At 40.5% G+C, this 25,577-nt stretch overlaps 1 protein-coding gene across 1 annotated transcript in view; it reads left to right on the top strand.

The window, feature by feature from the left end:
* Positions 1–2,152: 2,152 nt before the first annotated feature.
* Positions 2,153–25,577, top strand: part of HABP4 (hyaluronan binding protein 4) — a 49,614-nt gene continuing 26,189 nt past the window's right edge. Inside the window, exons 1-5 of the mRNA XM_060100903.1 lie at positions 2,153–2,608; positions 7,085–7,247; positions 12,836–12,997; positions 13,200–13,268; positions 16,940–17,023. Coding sequence (XP_059956886.1) covers positions 2,248–2,608; positions 7,085–7,247; positions 12,836–12,997; positions 13,200–13,268; positions 16,940–17,023 — 839 coding nt within the window. The 5' untranslated portion in view covers positions 2,153–2,247. The remainder of the gene's footprint in view (positions 2,609–7,084; positions 7,248–12,835; positions 12,998–13,199; positions 13,269–16,939; positions 17,024–25,577) is intronic.

Below are 25,577 nucleotides of genomic sequence, written 5' to 3'. Positions count from 1 at the left end.
TCAGGTACAAGTTTTTGTCTGAACACCTGCTCTCAATTCTTTTGGATAAAAAGTATAGGCTTTTGATCATAAGCCTCTGTTGACTCCAAGAAGGAGAAGACCAGATATCTTAAAATCTTCATTCAACAAATACTTACTGAGAACCTATGGTACAGCTACCTAAAATGCTAAGCACTGGTAATATGTTGTAATAATGAATAAGATAGACATTATCCCTGTTCTCTTCCTCAGGAATGACAGAAAGTTGAATAAGTGAGTAAAACACAGACCTGGCAGCAGTTAAGATTAAGGGTTCCTTTTCCATTTGCTATTAAAGGAAAGTAAAAGCTGGTACTGATGTATCTGAGCAAGATGCTGTAACAGAATGCTTTTGATGCAAGAAACAAGTACAACTAAGACTAGTTTAAACAATAATGACATTTATTGTCTTACATAATAATAAGTCTGAGGCAGGAAGTTTCCCGATTGTGGCAAGTCAGCAGCTCCACATCATCAAGGAATTAGGTTTTCTCCATCCTTCTTCTCTGCCGCCCTCATAGTCACAATAAGGGCCAGCACTCTAGGCATCATGTCCTCCTCACATAACAAGGACCAAAGTACAGAAGTGGAAAGTTAGCAGATCCTGTTGCAATCCCTTTTTAGGTACAAGAAGAATGATCCCTCCAAGAAATCCTGCAGAATACTCTCCCTCAGGTCTATTCTGCCAGATTTGCACCAGAAGCCTATTCCTACACCAATCATTGGTAGGGGAATGAAATTACAATGTGTGATTTAAGGTTAATCAAGTTTGAGGCTGGAAAAGGGCCCAGTTCCCCCCTGGGGCAAACAGCTCCCTGATGCCCTAACAAAATACAGATTTTGGGAAAGTGTAAGAGGGAAAGAACGGGCTGTAGTATAGGCAGCCAAGAGTGTCTCTACCAGTGCCTAGGCAAGAATTCCTGGAGAAAGTCCAATTCACAGTTCTTCTCTGAACTTCAAGCTCTCAGTTGAATAAAACAACCAAAGAACCAACCAAACAAACAAAACAAACACCCAAACCCTAAACTTCAACATGTCCAAGACTGAACTTAACGATTCTCATCAAAGTGGTCTATGAATGCTGTTTCCTTGTGAATAGCATCACCATTCCAGTTGCAAGAGCCAGAAGAATAGGAGTCATCATACTCTCCTCCTTTTTCCTCACCACCCATATCTAGTGCATCACTGAGTCCTGTTGATATAACCTCCAAAATAGCTCTTGGATCTACTACTCTCTTCACCTCCACCGACAGTATCCACTATCCAAGGATAGTGATCACCACCTTTTCCCTGGAGCTCTGCAGCAATCTTCAGCTTGGTCTCCCTGCATCCATTTTGACCTCCCTCCAACCTAGTCCTTCACATTACAGCTAGAGTGGCCTTTTCAAACACATGCTCATGCTTAAAATTTGTTTGCCGCTGCTCCCAGAATAAAGACCAAAATAAGGCCTTCCTCCAACTCTTAGCAATCCATTTCCTTGAGCTTGAATGGGCTGTGCTCCACCCCAACTCAAGACTTGTGCACTTGCCGTTACTCATGGCCCTTGTCATCCTTCAGATCTGAGCTTAACCGTCATTCCCTGGGAAAGCCTCTCCAAACTTCCTAATTAGGTCAAGTCCCTCTGCTATAGGATCATAGAGAAGTCTGTGCCTTTTCTTCAGGGCACTTTTCTGCCTATAGGCTGTAAGATCTACTAAAACAGAGAGCTAGTGACTCCTACAACATAACGCCAGGCACATAATAAGTGTACACTATACAGTTGTTGAATGGCTCAATCAATGTATAAACTTCAAAGAAGTATGGCCAATGATGAATGTGGGCCCAGTCCCAGAGAGAACATAAATTATGGCCGTGACCCACCTGCATGGTCCAGCAGCCTGGACCGCAAGGCTCCTTGCTCCTCCCAGTAGCTCCGCCCCTTGGGTCCAGCCCCTCCCTGCTGAATCGTGGGGAGGGGCATAGAGGTCGCATGACGTGACAGCAGCCGGTCGCTGATTGGGTTTCCAGGCGTGCTGGCTAGGAAAGAGGCCGAGTCCGCGTGCGCTGATTGGCTGGCGGGAAGCGGCTGGACGGGCGGCGGCGGCGGCGCGGGGGCGGGCGCTGGTAGGGATGGGACTGGGCTGGGGCGGGAGGGCGGTAGCTGCGGGTAGGATGGGTCCTCGCTGCCGGCTTCGCTGAGACTCGCTCGCGTGGACTGCCTGCGGCGGGCCCGCAGTGGCCGCGGCGGCATGAAGGGCGCTCTGGGGAGTCCTGTGGCCGCGGCCGCTGCAGGCGCCGCGATGCAGGAGACTTTCGGCTGCGTCGTGGCCAACCGCTTCCACCAGCTGCTAGACGACGAGTCAGACCCGTTCGACATCCTGCGCGAGGCCGAGCGCCGACGCCAGCAGCAGCTGCAGCGCAAGCGGCGCGACGAAGCGGCGGGGGCGGCGGCTGGAGCCGGCAACCGCGTCGGCAGGAGCCCGGCTGGGGCCTCGGGCCACAGACCCGGCGCGGGCGGCGGCCGGAGGGAGTCTCAGAAGGAGCGCAAGAGCCTCCCGGCCCCCGGCGCGCAGCAGCCAGACAGCCCAGGGGGCGGCCCTCAGCCGCCTGGTACGCGCGCTCCGCCCGGCACCTAGATGCCCCGGGGTGGGCGCGGTGGGCGGGAGGGGAAGGAGAATGGGGTCATGGAGGTCACCTCTCCTCAGCAGCCCCACGACCTCCTACTACGGGACTGGGATCACTGGAATCTGTTCCAGAAAGGGGAGGGGGCTCTGGGAAGAGTTGGCTGGAGTTGAGGGTCCCTGTGGCCGAGGAGGGTGGGAAAAGAGGACGGGGCGTGGGGTGTCACTCCCCTTCTGGCCTTTCCCAGTCCCTTCTGGGGGCGAAGGAGAGTGCAGGCTTGGAGTAGGGGGTTTCAGAACGCTGAAACTGAGCCTTTACAAGTTGGGCAAAGTTGAGAGATATTTCTGGGTTGGTGTGTGGGGGCGAACACTGAGGTCGCTGACCCGGGGCTCTCAGATCTAGAACTAGCAGGGACCTTCTCCATCCTCCAGCCCAACCTCTGCAAGATTCGCGTCGGGGGGCAAAAAGTATTGTGGTGGGAAGGAGGGAGGGGAGCGCCTTTTAGGGAGAATGGAGGAGGGCGCACCCGGACCCTGGGGATGGCGGCGGGAGCCCGGGGTGTGTGAAGGATCGCCGGGGTGAGGGGCTGGGGCATCTGTGATGGAGGGAAGTCCTGGGTGACCTCGGGGGCGGGCTGTGACGTCAGGGCCGCGAGCAGAATGCGGCGGGGGTGGACGCGGGGTCCCCGGCGCCTTCCAAGCTCTGGTACCTTCACCCATCCATCCGCCTTACGGAGCTTCCAGCAGTCATCCCGCACGGGTTTTCAATATAGCAGGCAGCATTGATGGGTTGTGTAACTTGTCATTAACTCAATCTGCTTTAAGAAAAGCGTTTTAAATTAACCTTTTCAACAAGAATATTCAAAGTTCCCCACTCCCTGCTTAGCCAGAACGGCAAGTGCAAAGCTTGTTGTACTACTGTCCGCATCTAGGGACGGAGGGTGCTTAAGAGTCGTTTCTCACCTGAACTGCATCAGTGGCAAAGCCTCCAAGTTTCCACCTGTGTTTCCTCTGTTTTTCAAAGATAAGACAGTGATCCTAAGGTTTCCGTAAAAAATGTTAAGATGTATAATTTGACCACTCCAGCCAATGTTTGGCAGTGTATTCAATTTGGCTTTACTGGCTTGGTCCTTGCTTGATAAAAATTGTGCAGCCCAGCCCTGAGAGAATAACACCTGATTTGAGTGTTGGGGCTTTGACTCCTGCAACTAGGTAATGTTTACCTTTATCTGTGGAAAGTTCAACCCAGCATTATCTCTTGAAAATCAGAAAATTAAGTCACTATAATAAAAATATTGAAAATTATTTTAAATGCTATTGGATATCCCAAGACTCCTTGGTAGGCCAGTACAGTTATCAGCCTATTTAAACAGTGAGTGAGACTTGAGATATTTTGTACATTTTGCATTATGTTCTATCTTTTCTTTTAAATTTAGATAAATATAGTAATAATAGAATTGGGAAAGGCTAAGCTTTGTTTTTTAACAAGTGAAAATATGTACTTTAGTGTGAAACTGAATTTAGTTTTCTATGTCAATGTATTGCTTTTTAACCTTTTTACTATTAAAAATGCATTTTTGTTATAAAAATTTTAAACAATTCAAAAGTGTATGAAGTATAGTGAAAATCCTGTATTTTTCTTACTTTTAACACCTTGCATTTACATACATAAATGCACAGAGCTACTTCTTTTTTTCTAAATTTACATGATATAAACTGGGTTGCAACCTGCATTTAGCGTTATGATCTAGTACAGTTATAACTTGCTAAACTAATAAACTTAGCACTGTAGTCTAGTACATTTATAACTTTTTTTCTGTCAATTGTTTATGATCCAAGTGATCTGGCTTTTGAGATCTATATTAAAGAATTTAGTTAGTTTTGTAGTTAAAATGGAAATTTTATAATTCTAGTTCTTTTTCAAGTATGTTATTTCAGGAGCAAACAGCTCATTAATTTCCGTTTATGTAGTTACTGTGCTAAATTTATCTGTAATGGGTGTTAGAGAGCTACTCTCTCAAGGTTTTGTAGCCCTAATTGATATGGACTGTACTTAGAATTCTAACACTCAAAAATTTTAATTTAGTTAGAATATTATAAATGAATGCTTAGTGTAGACAAGAATCAAAGCCAAAACAAGTTTGACATATAACGGAAACATTAATCTCAAAAGGATGTGGAAAGCATAAGATTTTCCCATAGAAATAAGGTTTTAATGGCCTTCACTATTTAACAATATACATAGACCCTTGGATGAGCCTTGCTCAAAAAAATTCGTTCTTGAAGTCTTCAGAGGCTGTTTCAGCTTTGCTTTTCCTGGCCTTTCAGAACTAATCTCTGAGTCAAAGCTCAAATTTATTTGGGGGAAATCTCACTGTAAATTTTATTGTATTCTGTCCTTTCATGTGGGCTTGGGGTTACATCAGTGATGAGACTGCATATGCCAGCCTTTTATTGGAAAGGGCTAGTAAAATTCAGTGTTTGCATATCCACTTGGAGCCGCTAATCTAGCACAGAAAAACTAGGTTCAGTTGCATTCTTGATCCCTTAGTAGTAAATTGTGGGAAAAACTGGACCCGTATTACCTTGTTTTTTGGATTTTGGGAGGAAAAGGAAATGTTTGCAGGGTATTGATAATTATTCTAATAAGTTGCCAGTTATATTTAATGGTTTTCAACTTATACACAGAAGCTTTGGAAGAAGCTTTAGTATAAAGTATGCAGCAAATGTCATTTAAAATTTTGAATGATGAATTCCAAATTTAATTGATACAATTTTAAAAATAACCTTGAAAGCAGAAAGAAGGTGGGAATAAGCTAAGTAATTCTGTAGTTGAGTGGAGATATTTAGTTTTTTTTTTAAATTACAGGTTATGAATAGGAAATTTGAAACTATTAAAATAACTTTTTACATTGAGGGAAAAGTATTGTTACTGTTGATGTTCTTGCTGTTATGTCATGGTCTATTATAGTTTTCAACTTGTTAGATAGTTAACTTTCACAATAACATTTTCTACCTTGCATATTAAATGCCTCTTCCAAATTTGATCTCTCTTAATAACGTGTGTGTGCTCGGATCTGGCATTGCATACTCCTGGGCAATTGGGCACCAGTGTCAGTCTCTGTTTCTGCAATAAAAGCATAATGCTCTGTTTATGATAACATCTTTCCTATATCCTAAACATGTCACAAGCTCAGACTGTGGCTTCAGGAAGCAAATCAGACTTAAGCATTTCCTAGGTTATGGGACATTAACTTAAGATTGAACTTAGATCTGTTGTGCAATATTTCACATTTCAAAAAAATACTTTGTTAGCTAACAAGTAATAAATTGCACAGTTTTGTGTTAGTGGTGTCACGACATGATTTTTGCTTTAAAATGATATTAGTAATGTATTGGAACTATGTTAATATTTACATGTGCCTAGTTTATAAATATTAGAAAATATTAAGTGGGAAAATAGGAGAATACATGTAAACATATTTCTTAAGAGTCACAAGTATCTGCCTAAGTAGAAGAGGAACCCAGTAGTTTAAAAAAATACCCATTAATTCAAGTACATTTAATATTTTTATAGCCATACAATAAATGTGGAGGGTGACGTACCAAGAAAAATCTAAAATTTTCTACTAAAATGAAAATTGTACATAATGTTTGAGATGGAGACCTATTAAATGTATACAAAGAAAAGATAAACACATTTTGGAAGATAATTTAAGAAGTAACAAAGTTCTTCACAATATATTCACCAAATATTAGTTGCCTTAAGACATAGACCCTGCTGAAAATTTTTAAAGCGTCAAAACCGAGAGGAGTAAAAAGAGAACAGAGAAGGCTCCTCAGTGCTGGCCTCTCCATGGACGGGAGATGCCCCTTTAAGTGCTGGCCAGCCCTTGCATGAGTTGGCAAATACCAGCTTGGCCTCATATTTGAGAAGTGTGATCATAAATGTATAAATCCCATCAAAGAGCAGGAAAATCTGTTTTCAAATGAGAAAGATACAATGGTACAAGCTATTTAAAAATGAAAACTTTATTAGCCAATGAATGATAAACTATAGATGGGATTCTAAAAATATGTTCTGAAATACAGGGTATTTATCTTTTAATTTTCTGGAAGGAACTTAGCTACCATGTTTTGATGAAGCTGCTCTTGTGAAATGTAGTTGATAATATATCTCAGTTGCTGTCACAGAGTCATTGTAAAATATCTGTAAGTTAGTTGGTATAGTTTATCTTATCATACTTTCTAGGACATAAGGGATTCAATGGTAATGTCAAAGTTTTATTAAAAGACTCTGGGCAGTAGTAGTATCAGCAACCTTTTTTCTTCTCTGAACTTTTCCAAACTTCCCAAATTTTCCTATGACATTGATTTCTAGAAAAGTAAAATTTAAAAGTACCTGTAATAACGTGCTGCTGCAGACCTTGTGTTCTAGCTCTCCCCTTTGATTTCTCCCTGTCAGGCCAGAAACGAACTTCCAGAAGAGGGGAGCAGCAAGGATGGAGTGAGATCCGGGGGACGGAGGTGACGCTTGATAGAGCAGAGCGGAGATCCTACAGGGAATATCGACCCTATGAGACGGAGAGGCAGGCAGACTTTACACCTGAGAAGTTTACAGATGAAAAGTAAGTACTGCAGACCTCGGCCTGAAGGGTTGGGGGAACCAGAAGGATTTTCAGAGGACTACTAGCCTTTGCAACCTTTTTGTGGTGCCAGTCCTGGGAATATTTTGCCAATTTCAGTACCAAATTTAAGTACCAAATCATACTACCTTAGGTAACACGTGAAGCACCTTCCATTTATCTCATAGATGGCCTTAAGTCTTGGTTCAGGAAATCATTACACAATGAAAAATGGATTACTTATTGGTAACTATGAAAAGCATTCTTATAACAAACTATATAGGAGTATGCTAAACTGATTAAATTTTCTTTTGAAATTGAGGCCAGAGATATAATTATGTTCTTGATTTAGCAGTACTAATTTGGGCTACTAATGAATTTAAACAAATTCCTAGCCCCATGTCAGGTCAATAGGTTATCATGATGAAATTGGACAAAAAAACTGATAAAATATGTGACACCAGTTTAAGGCTCCCATGCCTTCTCTAGAAAGTGCTCTGACCTGGAAGATGATCTCAGGCTGGTGCAGCATGACACCCTTCTGAGTAATGTGGCAGCATGTGGGGTATCATGCCCACCTATACACAGGAAGCAGTTCTTAGTGTCTTATGCTTGGCACTAACAAGATGGATGCTTGCTGCCTCAAGTTTTTAATTATTAAACCTGCATAGCACTGGGTTTAGATTAAAACAAAATAACTTGTGAATCACATTTAAAGGAAAAGAAAGTTAAAAAGGCTAAAAGAGACTAGAATAGTGTACAGTTTAATGTCAAGGGAGCCGTTATTCCCAAAGTCTTTCAACTTCTTGACTACCTATTCCACTACACATTCAAAACAGAGGTGGTATATCTGCCACCATGTTAGAGGATGAGGGCTAGAGAAAGGCTTGATTCTGCTTTTTTGGGTGATTAGTTCAAATTTGCTATGTAACAGTCGCAGTCTGCTTGCTTACAGAAAGCCTTCTGGATCAGAGCTGCTTATTTTGGGAAGCATTTGTATATTTTTTTCCTTCACTGCAGGGATTTATTCTGTGGAAATACGGAAATTATAACTCATGTTTCCAGCTTTTTTAGTAGCAAAATTATGAGTTTTTTTAGAAAGGATAAGTCTTTATATGTTACCATGAAAAAAACTGCCTATTAAGGGATGCCTATTTTGGATACAGGAAGTTTTAAGAATTATATAAGGAATTCTCATATACCCTCATCCAGATTCTCCAATAACATTTTACCATATTTGCTTTATCATACCCCTCCCTCACTCTCTCCTTCTCTTTCTCCTCTCTCTCTCTCTCTCTCTCTCTCTCACTCTCCCTCTCTCTCTCTCTCTCTCTCTCTCTCTCACACACACACACACACACACACCTCTTTTTTCCTTGGCATTTGAGAGTAAGGTGCAGGAATGTCTCTTTATCCCTAAATACTTTAAATATATTTCCTAAAAACATGGTACAATTATCAAACTCATTAGCATTGATAAAATACTATTATCTAATTCTCTAAATTATGTAATCTACAGACTACTCAAATTGCACCAATTGTCCTAATAGTATCCTTCTAGCAGAAGAAAAACAATTTTGGTTCAGGATCCAGTCCAGGAATGTGCATTGCATTTAGTCTTCTTTAATTTAAAACAGCTCTTTAGGGCTTCCCTGGTGGCGCAGTGGTTGAGAGTCCGCCTGCCAATGCAGGGGACACGGGTTCGTGCCCTGGTCAGGGAAGATCCCACATGCCGCGGGGCGGCTGGGCCCGTGAGCCATGGCCGCTGAGCCTGCGCGTCCGGAGCCTGTGCTCCGCAATGGGAGAGGCCACAGCAGTGAGAAGTCCGCATATTGCAAAAGTAAAATACAATAAAAAAATAATAATAATAAAATAAAACAGCTCTTTAGTCTTTCATTTATTTATGGATTTGACCTTTTTTAAGAGAGTATGGACCAGTTATTTTGTAGAACAGCCCAGAATTTGAGTTTGCCTGCTCAAATTCTTAATGTTCACCAACCTGTTAAAAAAGAGGGTAAGCTACATGTAAAAGAATGAAATTAGAACACTACCTAACACCATACACAAAAATAAACTCCAAATGGATTAAAGACCTAAATGTAAGACCAGACGCTATAAAACTCTTAGAGGAAAACAGAGGAAAAACACTCTTTGACATAAACCACAGCAAGGAAAACAGAGGAAAAACACTCTTTGACATAAACCACAGCAAGATCTTTTTTGACCCACCTCCTAGAGTAATGGAAATAAAAACAAAAATAAACAAATGGGACTTAGTTAAACTTCAAAGCTTTTGCACAGCCAAGGAAACCATAAACAAGATGAAAAGACAACCCTCAGAATGGGAGAAAATATTTGCAAATGAAACAACAAAGGATTAATCTCCAAAATATACAAACAGCTCATGGAGCTCAATATCAAAAAAACAAACAATCCAATTAAAAAATGGCCGGAAGACCTAAATAGACATTTCATCAAGGAAGACATACAGATGGCCAAGAGGCACATGAAAAGATGCTCAACATAACTAATTACTAGAGAAATGCAGATCAAAACTACAATGAAGTATCACCTCATGTGGTCAGAATGGCTATTATCAAAAAATCTAGAAACAATAAATACTGCAAAAGGTGTGGTGAAAAGGGAACCCTCCTGCACTGTTGGCGGGAATGTAAATTGATACCACCACTATGGAAAACAGTATGGAGGATCCTTAAAAAACTAAAAATAGAACTACCGTATGACCCAGCAATCCCACTACTCGGCATATACCCTGAGAAAACCATAATTCAAAAAGAGACATGGGGCTTCCCTGGTGGCGCAGTGGTTGAGAGTCCGCCTGCCAATGCAGGGTACATGGGTTCGTGCCCCGGTCCGGGAAGATCCCACATGCCGCGGAGCGGCTGGGCCCGTGAGCCATGGCCACTGAGCCTGTGCATCTGGAGCCTGTGCTCCGCAACGGGAGAGACCACAACAGTGAGAGGCCCACGTACCGCAAAAAAAAAAAAAAAAAAGTAGACGTACCACAATGTTCATTGCAGCACTATTTACAATAGCCAGGACATAGAGGCAACCTTCAACAGATGAATGGATAAAGATATGGCACACATATAAATGGAATATTACTCAGCCATACAAAGAAACGAAATTGAGTTATTTGTAGTGAGGTGGATGGACCTAGAGTCTGTCATACAGAGTGAAGTAAGTCAGAAAGAGAAAAACAAATACCATATTCTAACGCATATATATGGAATCTAAAAAAAAAAATGGTACTGACAAACCTAGTTGCAGGGCAGGAATAAAGATATAGACATAGAGAACAGACTTGAGGACATGGGGTGGGAGGGGGAAGCTGGGCGAAGTGAGAGTAGCATCGACATATGTACACTACCGAATGTGAAATAGTTAACTAGTGGGAAGCAGCAGCATAGCACAGGGAGATCAGCTCGGTGCTTTGTGATGACCTAGAGGGGTGGAATAGGGAGGGTGGGAGGGAGGCCCAAGCGGGAGGGGATACGGGGCCATATGTATACATATGGCTGATTCACTTTGTTGTACAACAGAAACTAACACAGTACTGTGAATCAATTATACTCCAATAAAGATCTATTAAAAAATAATATATTTTATAAGAAGGGGATTATAAAGAAGCAATTGAGCATATATTTAATTGGGGGTGGGGTAAACCTGTGGGATAAAGAAAAATGATTTAAGGGATTAAAATAGACTAGAGCACACAGGGTTATTTTTAGGGTCATTTTCAGTTACTATTATATTATTAATGAATTTGTTATTTTATCAGTATCTGATCTAGATTTCATGTAAATTTAGACCCGATTTTGACTATTGGCATTATTTTCCATACAGAGTTTTATGCTTCATTTCTTCTCAGTTTTTAGGTAGACTTCTTTTATGGCCCTGTCCAACTTCCTGGTTAAGAACTTACTGTTACTTTTCATTTGTCATTGTTTTAGAACTCTGCTTTAGATATTTACTGTAATGTGGAATCAGATTCTATAACAGTCTCTATTTAAAATTTTGGTTTTGGTCCGGGGAGGTGGGAGACAGAAAAGCCAGCTTGGAGAACTGATTTAGGATGATGTTTCTTGAAGGACACTGGCATAAAGTTAATGACTGGCGCTTCTGTATTTCTTTATCTTTTTGAGTAAGGAGAATTGTGATTTTTGTATCTTTTTATCGGTGATTGTATAGTAGCTTTTTTTTTTTTTTTTTCTGTTCGCGGGCCTCTCACTCTTGTGGCCTCTCCTGTTGCGGAGAGCAGGCTCCGGACACGCAGGCTCAGCGGCCATGGCTCACGGGCCCAGCCACTCCGCGGCATGTGAGATCTTCCCGGATGGGGGCACGAACCTGCGTCCCCTGCATCGGCAGGTGGACTCCCAACCACTGCGCCACCAGGGAAGCCCTGTATAGTAGCTTTTTAATGTAACATTTTAAGCCTGTTTCAGTAGACTGGAACACACCTCTAGTTCTGGTGTTTGAGCCACTAATGTCACTAGATTTCAATAAGTAATTTGTTGCTTTAAATGTTTTTAAAAGCCTTGACAAATTAAAAAATATAATTTCTTATTAAACTAGGATTTAACAATGAAAAAGATGAGGCCCTTCCTGCAGAAGCTTTGAGTCTGGTGGAGGAGAGACAAGTCCTCATAAAAAGTGACAGTGACCAGATGTTAGCAGAGAATGGATGTGAGGAGAAGCGGGCGGTCAGGCCCTGGATCCAGTGGGTGTGGCAGGGAAAGAGTGAGAAAAGGTAGATTCTTGGCTTGGACACTTCCATGTTGTGAGTTAGGGACTGTAGTAGGAGCAAGGGGTCAGTGTTGGTCATGTATCTTCAGGGCCATGGGGTAACACAGGGGGATGTCCAGGAAGTAACTGGCTTTGTGGCCTGAAATCAGAGAGACCCCCAAATGAGAGACACAGGGTCACATGAAGGGGCCATGTAGCATTAGCATAGGGACGAGGACGATGTGTACAGGAGGTAGGGAGTCAGAAATGTTGGTGCTCTTAAGGACAAATGGGTAGGTATCCAGAAGATGGGATATCCAAGACATGTTCCATGAAAAAGGCAAGGTGTAGAACCTTTCCCTATATGTGACTCTGCAGTGTCTGCCTCTGAGAAGTGGAATTGTGTGGCCAAGAAGCAAGAGGAGTACCTTGTGAATGTTTGGGTATTACCTATTTCAAAAATCATTTTATAAGGATGAGCAGGGAAAGAGAAGCCAGAAAGGGCAGAGGAAAATTAATGGTTGGTAGTGTCAAATGATGCATAAGGGTCAGATGACCTAGAGACAAAAGTTGCTATTGGATTTAACAACAAAGACGTCATCTTCAGCTATCTTCCTCATCTGTGGGCACTAGTTGTAATTAAATGACTGTACGTGAAGGGCTCAGAACAGTGTTAGAGATAGTATGTGCTCAGTAAATTTAACTATTATTTTTTTTATTCAAGATACACGATTCTTTCCAATATACTGTAGCCATAATGTCCTTCTAGAATTTTTTTTTAATCAAAAAAAGCCTTAGCTCTTTAATCCAATTCACCGCTTTTTATTATACTCATCTCTTCCAAGACCGGTTGACAGGTTTGATCGAGAAAGACCACTGAGAGGACGTGGATGCCCAAGAGGGGGCATGCGAAGCAGAGGCAGAGGTGGTCCTGGGAACAGAGCTTTTGACGGTTTTGACCAGAGAGGGAAACGAGAATTTGAGAGATACAGTGGGAATGATAAAATGTAAGTTTCATTGTAAATGCTATTTTCCCTTTAAGATCTTGGTGTGAATCTGTTGTGTGTTAATATTTAGTTGACTTTATATTAGTATGCAGTTATTCCTAAGGGAGCTGATCCTGGGACAGTTTTTATAATCAGCTTTTCTGATTTGGAGATTGACTGGACACCAGCTTCCAGTTTAAGGGAATATTCTTTCTTTTTCTAGAGCAATCAGAACTGAAGACAACATGGGTGGATATGGAGTTCGCACCTGGGGATCAGGTAAAGATACCAGGTATGGTGCAAATGTGTACCTTCTGTGAACCTACAATTAAGTGGAAATATCTGGATCTTTATTTGCCTATCTTGAAAATTATGTCCTCTATGTTATGCTTGCCATGTCTTTATAGTTGTGTGCTTTACGTAGCGATTGTTTTGTTCATTTTGTTTCATGAGATAACTTTTTAAAACAGTTTTGCTATGTTGCAGTTAGATTTGAAACTGCTTTCAAAATTCTTTTATTTTATCTTATTTTAGCCAAGCAAATTGTATATTTGCTGACACCCCAAGCACATGGCACTGTGTATTTGCATATGCCTCAGAATGCTTTTTAAATTCCTAGATATTCTGTACTTTATTTTTCTGTGACCTCCCAAAGTTTTTGTATACATTGCATCTTTTTTTTTTTTAATAAGTTTATTTATTTATTTTTGGCTGCTTTGGGTCTTTGTTGCTGCGCGCAGGCTTTTTCCTAGTTGTGGTGAGCGGGGGCTACTCTTTGTTGCAGTGCACGGGCTTTTCATTGTGGCTTCTCTTGTTGCGAAGCATGGGCTCTAGACGCACGGGCTTCAGTAGTTATGGCACACAGGCTCAGTAGTTATGGTTCGTGGGCTCTAGAGCACAGGCTCAGTAGTTGTGGCACACGGGCTTTGTTGCTTCGCAGCATGTGGGATCTTCCTGGACCAGGGATCGAACCCGTGTCCCCTGCATTGGCAGGCGGATTCTTAACCACTGCACCACCAAGGAAGTCCCTGCATCTTGATTTTATAAAATCATTTGCAGATCAAAACTCAATGACAAGTTTCACCTGAGGTTCAAATTTGACATTTCTCAGGCTTTATGATATCTCAGATCTGTGCCAGTTTTGCTACTTAGGGGAGGTACTTGGTTCTGCTATTTCTGTCATTTCAGGGCGGCAGGGAAGTACGAGGAATGGGTTGCTCCAGGATGTGTTGCAGGGAAGGCTTTACACAAGTTTGAAGGCTTGAGGGGATCCAGACTTCCACTTTTTTTCTTTTGAAGAATATAAGCTCTTTACATAAACTTATTTTTCTTTTTATCCTTTAAAACAAATGTACAAAATAAGGTCAAATGTAAGATTAAATTTACTACCATTGCACATCTGTGTTGTCCTTGAAAAGAAACTTGTTGAATTGTTTGTCAATCTAGGGTTCTATAGAATCTCAAATACAGACCTTTTCATTTTGTTTTATTTTACTGTAATAGTATATTTTTAAAAAGTAATATAGGCACTTTCTGCATCATCTGATTTACTAGCTTATTTAATACTACCACCCCATTTCAGTTTGCATTTGAGTTTAAAATCATTTTGGCTCCAAGTGATTACTTACTCTAAGAGGTAATTATTGACCTTGGAACATGAAGAAGTGACCACATGTGCTCCTGGCAGATGGTATGTCCCAATGTTAAAATGAAACGTGCCCTATGGCACTCATTTTGGATTGGTTTGTGAGTTATAAAGTCAAAGCTCTTAGGTGGTAATAATGTGTAATTGAAAGTTTTTTTGTAGAATAAGACTTTAATTTCTTATTTAATACATTGAGATTTTGATTTGCCACCATGGTGTAGTGCAGCTGAGTTATGATTAATGAGAAAACAGCAGAGGTGAGCCTAACAATAAGTGATGTGTTCGTGGCTGACAAGGGCAAGTGCTGCACCGTGCATTGGAGGTGTGAGGGTTTTGCTGTAGTTTAGTATTCCTGTTTGAAGACATTGACAGTATAATTAGATCTAAGGACAAAATACTTTCAAAATGGTGTGACTGAGCCATTTCCATTGTTACTGGTTTTCTTCAAGAGTTTGACTGTTAGTACCTGTGCTGAAAGTAGAATTTTCTCCATTTGTAATAATTTTAAAAGTGTAATATCAGGTATTATTTTCTTGTTACTAACTGGAATAGACACCCACAAATGCAGTTTTTAATAATACTGCCTTCCAACTTTTATTGTGAAGAGCCAAGACAGTTTTATGTAGTAATCAAGCAACACTGGGTTAAATCTGTTCACTGTCATAAATTTGGTTAAGATGAAGTCTGATTGAATTTGAACTAGTTTAAACACCTTGAGGTGTTTAAAATTTTTTGTAACCATACTTGTGCAAACAGGCATTTTCTATATTAGTATAACTGAAGTCAAAATATAGACATGGGTCCTGGAGCTTTATCTTTCTTCTAATAAATCCAACATTTGTGATTTACTTTCAACAAAATAATAAAATTTGCCAAAATAAATTGTTGCTAATCTTGAGACTTACTTGTTTTGTAGTTTTCATCATATAGTTCTATAAGCTATGGTTCTATTGAGCTATAAGCACAAAATTAGTTTTATGTTTATTCATAAAATAATTTAGGTCAATACAGGAGGGAGGTCTGTGATTTTTCTTATAAGTTGATTGACAGGTTTAAGAATTGCTGGTCTCTTTGTTTTGTATTCTGCTTCTTTTTTCTTCCCCTATATCGTTATAGCCCTTTTATGATTTTTAATTGTTGAAAGCTATGAACTGTCAGTGAATCCATATTTTTATCCCCTTGATTTATGACATGGCCAAGGGAATAAAGAGAAAGTTGGAGTAATACAGCACTGCCACTGCTGCTAGACTCCTGGATGCTAAAAACTCCCACGACCCACGAGGGTCACACTGATGTGTAGAGGCTGCTTTTGTTAAAGGACTTCTGCCAGGCAGAGCAGCAGGGATGTCCTTCCAAACAGGGAGAACATTTGATTTAGGACCTTTTTAAAAGTAAAAATTATTTATTTAAATTTTGTGTTGGAAAACTGAGTTTTTTTTAAAGTTGATAACAATGGCTTTGAGTTGAGAATTAAAATACTTTTAATGTAAAAACTCTGTCCTTTTATTATAGTTCAATTTATGTTTATTAAAAAAACACCTGATTTTATGAAGATTTTTCCTGAACTGGGAATGAAAAAGTGCTGGGTTCTGAACGTACAATGTAAAATATTTCTATTATATTGACCAATCTTAGCGTTTTCCTGAGAATGAAATTTCTTTTGCTGGTACTTTTTTAAAAGTAATGTTCAGATAGGATTAATATCAACATAAAAAAATTAAGCTTATGTATTTAAAATTCAAAGTGTTTTTCACTGTGCTGTAATTTCTAATCTGTAGATTATGTATTTAGATGTGATGGTATGTAAATTGATGTTTCAAAGCCTTATTTTTCTGGTATGGTTATCACCAGCTTGTTTGTAATCCTACACATTCCTTTTTGTGGAATGTTTCCACTTTCTTGCCATTTTCTAAAGTTTGAAATGGCATATTCTTATCTATTTTAAGTCATTTAACACTTACAGGTTGAAAATGTTTATGGCCCCTGTTAATATTTGGAATTTCCTAGGATAATAAGAGTTTTGAATAATTGTTCTTGTCCTTTACAATCTGTTTTTAATTTTAGACCATTCATGGAAACTTGTATTTCTCAAAGTACTTTTCACACTTTTGGAAATAATTTATATGGATTAGCAATTAAGAGCATTTTTCTTCCTCTTTTTTATTTTGATGTGGATTACCTGTATGTACATATTAATTCCTTGAGGGATGTTTACTTAAGAAAAAGGGCATTGAAATGTGTTTTTTTCTGTCTTGAATATGTAAGGGCATTGATGTAAACAAATTTGTGTGACTAGAGTGGTTCTTGCTGCTTTGCAGTGACATGGACCCGACTGCCCCCATGGAAGAGACCACAGTGGTGGAGGAGTCCCTGGGCCCCCTGGAGGAGGAATCTCCAGCCAAGTGGGTATTTCATTCATTTTCCCCATTGGGTTGTTGGTCTTTTTCTTAAAGATTTATAAGACGTCTTCATAGAATAGGAAGCTCAGCCTTTCGTCATATCACAGAGGGTTATCTTCTTAATGTGTTAATGAATAATCAAACTAATTAATAGTTCAGATCATCTAATGCATGATTATTAATGATAATTAATGGGTTGAATTCAAGTATTCTGTCCTGTGCCTACAACTTATTTTCTATCAGCAGCCTGTACTGTGACTAGTCTCTCTCTCCTCAGGACCCCTATCTTTTGTCCCTTCATTCTCTCCCGGTCCCTCCTTCCTCTTTTCTTCATGGAGCTTAGTTCCCTGGTCCATCTGTAGCACCCTTGCCAAGGCTTTAAACTCCCTTGCCCCTTGGGTCTATGAGTACCTTGCTAGCAAATGCACCCACCTCCCCACAACCAGTAGCCATCTGCCTTCTTTCTGCCTGCATCCATAGGCTGAGCACTGCAAGATACTCAACAGGGCTGATGGGAACCCCTGTAAATTCCCGATCACCACATTCTGAAATGAGCCCTCAACACTGCCCAGCAATGCCCATTTCTTGGATTTGCTCTTTCCCCCACCCACTACAATGACTGGTTCAGTCCTTCTTGTCCCCTCAAGAGCCCTGACATTGCCCCCCACTTTCCCCTTCTTCCATCCTTCTGACACCCACACCTCCTCTTTCATTTTCTGGGTACAACTTGGCCTCCTTTGTCACAGAGAAATTACACCACTCTCAAAGGTGCAAACCTGCCTGCACCTGCCTCCTGTGCTTCCCTTGTGGTAAAATAGAGGCACCATCCCTCCACCAGCCTCTCCAGCGTTTGGATCCCATTTCCTACTGACTTCAGAGAAATCTCACTATCAGTTAGCTCCTTCATTTTTAGGCATACTCACTTCCTTCCTCCCAACTCTGGTCTTCTTATCAACATTTTATCTGCACTCAGTCCCTCCTGTTTTAAGCCTCTAGTTGCCCCTACATTCACATTCAGCTGCCTTTTTCGGGGTTATGTGCATTCTTTCTTCATTTCCTCCCCTTCACTTCATCCTCACTTCACTCCAGGTCTGGCTTTGACCTCATTGCCCTTCTGAAACAGTCACCACATGTCTCCAGACCTAACAGATGTTTCGGTCTGCATCTTTCTTGACCTCTCAGGACATTTGACTTTACAGGCATACCTCAGAGATATTGTGGGTTTGATTCCAGACCACCTCAATAAAGCGAATATCACAATAAAGTGAGTCACATGATTTTTTTGGTTTCCCAGTGCATATAAAAGTTATGTTTAGACTATACTGTAGTCTATTAAGTGTGCAATAGCATTATGTCTAAAAAAAACAGTATACATACCTTAATTTAAAAATACTTTATGGCTAAAAGATACTAACCTTTTTAACATATTTATCATCTCAGCCTTCAATGAGTCATAATCTTTTTGCTGGTGGTGGATCTTGCCTTGATGATGGCTGCTGACTGATGAGGGTGGTGGTTGCTAAAGGTTGGGGTGACTGTGCAGTTTCTTAAAATAAGACAGCAATGAAGTTTGCCATATTGACTGACTCTTCCTTTCATTTGAACACTTAGAGGCCATTATAGGGTTATTAATTGGCCTAATGTCAATACTGTTGTGTCTCAGGGAATAGGGAGGCCCCAGAAGAGGGACAGAGATGGGAAGGCCAGTTAGTGGAGCAGTCAGAACACATACAACACTTATTGATTATGTTCACTGTCTTATGTGGGTGCAGTTTGTGGCACCCCAAAACAATTACAATAGTAACATCTTTGTATCATTGGTCACAGATCACCATGACAAATATAATAATAATGAAAAAGTTTGAAATATTTCGAGAATTACCAAAATGTGACACAGAGACGTCAAGTGAGCAAATGCTGTTGGGAAAATGGTGCTGCTAGACTTGCCCAACACAGGGCTGCCACAGATATTCAATATGTTAAAAAGGCAGAATCTGTGAAGTGCAATACAACAAGGTATGCCTGTGTTGATTTCCTCTTAACCACAACCTCCCATTGGTTTCTGCATTCTTCTGGCTTGCTTTCTGCTGCTCAGTTCCTCCTTTGCAGACTCATCCTTGTCTTTCCGCTCTTTTAAAATGTTGAGCTCTTCAGGGCTCTGCCTTAGGCCCTCTTCTCTGTGTCTAGTGTCTCTTTATAGGGTCTCACGCACTCCTGCAGCTTGAATTGTCATTTATCCCCTGACTCCAGAATATATACCTCTGGCTCCAACCTTCAACATGGACTCCATGCCCATGTGTCCATCTGCCTCCTAGACACCTCCCCGTGGGCATCCCAAATGCACCTCATGCTCAGTGTGGCCAGGACTGAGGTCCACAAGCCCCCAACCTCATTAGGTGTTTCTGTTTTGCGGAACGGCATTGCCATTCATCCAGTTGCACAAACCAGAAACCTAGGAGTCCTTCTTGAGATTTCCTTCTTCTTGACCCACTGTCTCCCCAAAATCCAATCTGTCACCATGCCCTGAGGATTTATACCCGTTTATATATACCATCTCCACTCACCATCATAGTCTCTGCTACTGCTATCTGCTCTCTCACCAGAGCTCCTAATGGGGCTCCTTGCATTCTCACATTCTACCAACGCACCCGTTTCACACCAAAGTGGCTTTCACGCTGCCATTCTGATCATCATGCCCCCACCCCTCGAGTAAGACCCCCCCCCCGGTGGCGTCCTGTCCTTTTTCTGTCCCTTGCCCTGACCTGCACAGTCCTGCATGGTCTGGCCCATGAAGAGCCCTCAAGTTCAACCACTCCTGTGCCTTCTCCAGGTTCACCATGTGGCCCTTATTTCATGTTCCCAAGCTCCTTTCTCCAGCTCCTATGCCACACCTGCCAAAGAGCTTTTGCAAGTGCTGTTTTCTTGTTTTTCTGTACCTCTCCTCCACACTCCCTTCACCCTTCACCTATCTATTTAACTCTTACTCATCCTTCAGCTGCGAAGAGGCAATGCTTAAGAGCAGAGACTCTGAGCCAGTGTTCTGGGTTCAAATCCCAGCTCTGCCATTTACTAGTTTGGCTAAGTTATTTAATCTTTCTGTGCCTCAGTTCTCTTCATCTGTAAAATGGGAATAATAATAACACCTACGTCAGAAGGCTGTTATAAGGATTGGTTGGATGTGCATGTGTTTCATGTAGAGTGGGGCCTGGCATGTAGTCAGTGCTGTATAAATACCTACTATTATTATTGTTACTTATTACAAGAGTAAAGTGCTACGACTGATGATTGTGAAAGCTGTTACTTTACTATTCAAAACAACTAAGTAATGTATTTAATTAAAGAAATAGATTAATAGTTAATATGAATATTTAGACAGTAAGTTAACTAAGAAAATAGATCAACAGTGTATATGGATGTTAAGAAGTGAGTTAACTAGATACCTTCAGGAAAAATTGGACCCTTTTTGAGCCAGTAAACCATTTATACAAATTCAGGTAATATAAAGCAGAATAATAGGGGGCAAATTATAGCATAATTGTAACCTTTAGAATTGATTGAGGTACTCTAGCATTCATAATATTAGACAAAATAATTCTTTCAATTAATCAGTTATTTTGAAAGACAAAATAATACTTAATGATTTTGTTGGCAGTCTCATTGTCTGCAGTATCCTAGTGGAGCTAGTCAGCAAATCTCTCTCCCTCTGCTGAACATGCTGGACAGTGAGCATCCAGTTAAAATTGCAGGAGCTGCAGTGCACCGCAGTCTAGTGACCGACCACACTGAGAAATTCTTGTTTCTGCACTGCCTTGTCAAATTTTAAAATTATTACTAACATTTCTAGTAATACAATTATAGTTTTTTATAATTTCAAAATTAGGCTTGTATATGCATTCTAGGATGGAGATGCTCTCTGATCTTGGCTTTGTCGGGATATTGATCTAACACCCAAGCTTTCAGCATTCAGCCAGAATGTATATTTAGTGCAACTCTTGGTTTAGAACTTCTTGGTAGGTGAATTTAATGTACCCTTGCTTATTTTCAAAACTGCAACCCAAAGTACATACATTTTCCTCAAATTGGACACATTTTGTCGACAGTTATATGTGCTATGCCCTTCCTTCCTTCTTCGTTTCATTACAGAAGTATTACATGTTTCTTGTCATGTGGTGTTCTAATGTCCAAGAATACCTGTTTTGCTTTAAGAGTAAGTCTAACATTTACTGAGCATTTCTTGTGTGCCAGGAACTGTTCTAAATGAGTCTATGGCTTAACTCATTTAACACTTTGCTGCCTGTGAAGGAGAAGGTACTGTTCCTATACTAATGCTGAGACATACAGGTTAAACAACTTGTAGTAAGTGTCAGAGCCAGAATTTGAACCAGGTATTGTGGCACAAACATTCATGTTCTTAACTGTACTGAGTGGTAGGAATGGTTAAAAGTGCCATTTAGACTAACTTGCTATTAAGAACTGCAAATGGGAGAAGGTGGTTCTGTAAGCAGGGGAAGGGCTGCCAGGATCACTGAGGATTTCCCTATTAAGTAACATGGATCAACAACTCCCTTGCATCCTTAAAAATTTAAAACTCTATGAAAAGAGAATGGTGAGGAAACATTATTAAAAAATATCTGCAATGAATTATTTTGTACTTTGTTTCCAAGGGTATTTGCTTAGATAATGAAGATTGTTATGTACTGAGTCTTCTTAAAGCAGGACCACAGCTCTTTAAAATTCTTATTGCAAATTTATGAGGAGCTCAAAGTTTATCATGAAATTCACTTCCCTTTCAGTACTTTATTTTTATCTTTTATTACTTTTTTGGCTGCGTAGGGTCTTAGTTGCGGCACGCGGGATCTTTCATTGCGGCACGTGGTCTCTTCGTTGCAGCGCTCAGACTTCTCTCTAGTTGAGGCACTCGGGTTTTCTCTCTAGTTGTGGCACACGGGCTTCAGGGCGCATGGGCTCTGTAGTTGTGGCGCACGGGTTCCAGAGTGTGTGGGCTCTGTAGTTTGTGGCACACAGGCTCTCTCCTTGAGGTGCACGAGCTTAGTAGTTGTGGTGCACGGGCTTAGTTGCCCTGTGGCATGTGGGATCTTAGTTCCCTGACCAGGGATCAAACCCACATCCCCTGCATTGGAAGGTGGATTCTTTACCATTGGACCACCAGGGAAGTCACCCTTTCAGTACTTTGGAAGGAAGTAGGAGATATTATTTACATGTTAGGTTAGATCCACTTGCCACAGTTAAGTATTCAGTGAGTAAAGTTTTATTTCTAGAACCCACTTTCCTTGATTCACTGCACATTTTCATTCAGGTGAAAAAGTATTGCCTGAATGGAAGTTTGGACATTTGAATTGATGATTTGTATGCTTCCTCTGTCCATATCTTAACTATCTTCCATCTAAGCATTTTTTCTGCCATCTTATTCCCTAAATAGCACAGAGGTTAAATGCGGGCTTTGGAGGTAGAATGAATGGATATGAAATTTGGCTCTTTCATTTATTTGTTAGTTGTATAACCTGTCTCCTTGATTTTCTTACCTGTAAAATGGAGCTGTTAATTTTAACTAACTTGTGGTATTAATTATCATGAGCAAATTAATGTAAAGCACTTTGAATAGCATCTGGCACCTAGTAAACATACAGTAAATATTAGCATTATTATCCCGTTTATTTCTACATAAGGATAACTGTTGTTAAAACAGTTCTATTTCTTCTGTAATTTTACCCATTTAGAAACAAAATGTATAATTATCAAATCTGCATACAGCATTGTTCACATTACAAGTCATAGATTTGATGACTTATACCTATAAGCAGTTTTGATGAAAAATTCTCTCCAAAAGTTTTTTTATCATATTGGGTGGACCAAAAGTTCCATTTGGGTTCTTCTGTAAGATGGCTCTAGTAGTACTTAGTTGTCTTTAACTTCATTGGAAACAATTTGGTTACATTGTATGTGACAGCTGTCATATCAGCATGCATTTAAAAAAGACATAAAAATTGGTAAATTTTTGTGTAGCCATTTTAATATTGAAGATGGAAGAAAAAAAGCAACATTTTTGGCATATTATGCTTTATTATTTCAAGAAAGGTAAAAATGGAACTGAAATGCACAAAAAGGTTTGTGCAGTGTATGGAGAAGGTGCTGTGACTGATCAAATGTGTCAAAAGTGGTTTGCAAAGTTTCGTGCTGGAGATTTCTCACTGGACGAAGCTCCACAGTTCGGTAGACCAGTTGAAGTTGATAACGATCAAATCAAAACAATAATTGAGAGCAATCAATGTCATGCCACGTGGGAGATAGCCGACATACTTAAAGTATCCAAATCAAACATTGAAAATCATTTGCACCAGCTTGGTTATGTGAATCACTTTGATGTTTGGATTCCACATAAGTGAGAAAAACCTTCTTGACCCTATTTCTGCATGCGATTCTCTACTGAAATGTAATGAAAACACTGTTTTTAAAACAAATTGTTGGGGACTTCCCTGGTGGCACAGTGGTTAAGAACCCACCTGCCAATGTAGGGGACGTGGGTTCAAGCCCTGGTCTGGGAAGATCCCACATGCCATGGAGCAACCAAGCCAGTGCGCCACAACTACTGAGCCTGTGCTCTAGAGCCCGCGAGCCACAACTACTGCAGCCCGCGCGCCTAGAGCCTGTGCTCCGCAGCAAGAGAAGCCACCGTAATGAGAAGCCCGCACACTGCAATGAAGAGTAGCCCCCGCTCGCTGCAACTAGAGAAAGCCTGCACCCAGCAGCAACGAAGACCCAACGCAGCCAAAAATTAATTAATTAATTAAAAAAAAATTGTGACAGGCAATGAAAAATGAATACTGTACAGCAATGTGGAATGGAAGAGATCATGGGGCATGCAAAATGAACTACCACCAACCACCAATGGCTGGTCTTCATCGAAAGAAGGTGATGTTGTGTATATGGTGGGGTCGGGAGTCCTCTATTATGAACTCCTTCCAGAAAACCAAACGATTAATTCCAACAAATACTGCTCCCAGTTAGACCAACTGAAAGCTGCACTCAGTGAAAAGCATCCAGAATTAGTCAACAGAAAATGCATAATCTTCCCATCAGGATAACGCAAGACCACATGTTTCTTTGATGACCAGGCAAAAACTGTTACAGCTTGTCTGGGAAGTTCTGATTCATCTGCTGTATTCACCAGACATTGCACCTTCGCATTTCCATTTATTTTGGTCTTTACAAAATTCTCTTAATGGAAAAAAATTCAATTCCCTGGAAGACTATAAAAGGCACCTGAACAGTTCTTTGTGCAAAAAGATAAAAAGTTTTGGAATTATGAAGTTGCCTGGAAAATGGCAGAAAGTAGTGGAACAAAAGCATGAATACGTTGTTCAATAAAGTTCTTGGGGAAAATGAAAAATGTGTCTTATTTTTACTTAAAATACCAAAGGCACTCTTTGGCCCACCTGATAAACTAAGAACTGTAAAGGTCTTTGAATTACTCAAAAGGGAATTGTTAAATTTAGAGTGATAGCAGTTATGTTGCTTTTATAACTGTTAGAAATATACTTGCATTAGTCCTTCCTGGAACTGAGAATTAGCTATATCTCTTCCTGTTGAATATCCAGTCTTTGCTAAAACGGCAGTAAAAACTACATTCAGAGCCGATTCAAATGGGAAATGGAATCTGCCTTACAGAACTGTCATAGAATGTGTTTTGTTTGTTTAGAGTGTGTTTTTTATAATTATTTTTGGTCAATAGGCAATGAAGTTAAGGAGCCTGTCCTTGGTGATTTTATACTGCTCCCAAAATGGCTTGTTGAAATGGCAGGTGATAAAGGAGAATGCATGGGGGCATCTGTAAGAACACCTTCGAATGAAGCGCATCTGAGTGAAGGGTGTCAGGCTGATCACTTTCATGGATGGAATCACTTGTGGCAGATGCTCTATTCTGAACTGCACTATTTGCTTTATTTTGGGTGTCTGTGTCACTTCAGGGCTGCATTTCTCACACGCCTTCTACTTTTTCTAGTTGTTTATGTTTAGATGTATTTTTTAGACAAGCAAACAAAAAGTACTTCTTTTGTGGTCTTAACACAAAATCTGTTCTTATTGAACTTTTTGGAATTTATTAACTTCTATTAGGTTATCTTAGTTATGAAAGAATCCTCAAATTCATAACATCCGGTTCCACAGATTTCTTTTTTTTTTTGCGGTATGCGGGCCTCTCACTGTTGTGGCCTCTCCCATTGCGGAGCACAGGCTCCGGACGCGGCATATGGGATCCTCCCAGACCGGGGCACGAACCCGTATCCCCTGCATCGGCAGGCAGACTCTCAACCACTGCGCCACCAGGGAGGCCCACACAGATTTCTTAATTCTATCACAAGTAGGCTACAGAAACCCTCATGATTCCTTAATATTTCTTTATTTTTAGCTCTTTTTGTTAAAAGATAGAAAAAATGTATATAAAATAAGAATAGTATATTGAAACTCCAAGTAAGTTATTCAGCTAAACTGTTAGCAAATCATGGTCATTCTTGTTTCATATATTTCTCTACCCATTTCC

The sequence above is a fragment of the Mesoplodon densirostris genome, chromosome 6, assembly GCF_025265405.1.
Source record: "Mesoplodon densirostris isolate mMesDen1 chromosome 6, mMesDen1 primary haplotype, whole genome shotgun sequence".
NCBI lineage: Eukaryota > Metazoa > Chordata > Mammalia > Artiodactyla > Ziphiidae > Mesoplodon > Mesoplodon densirostris.
This window is presented reverse-complemented; position numbering and strand designations above follow the sequence as displayed.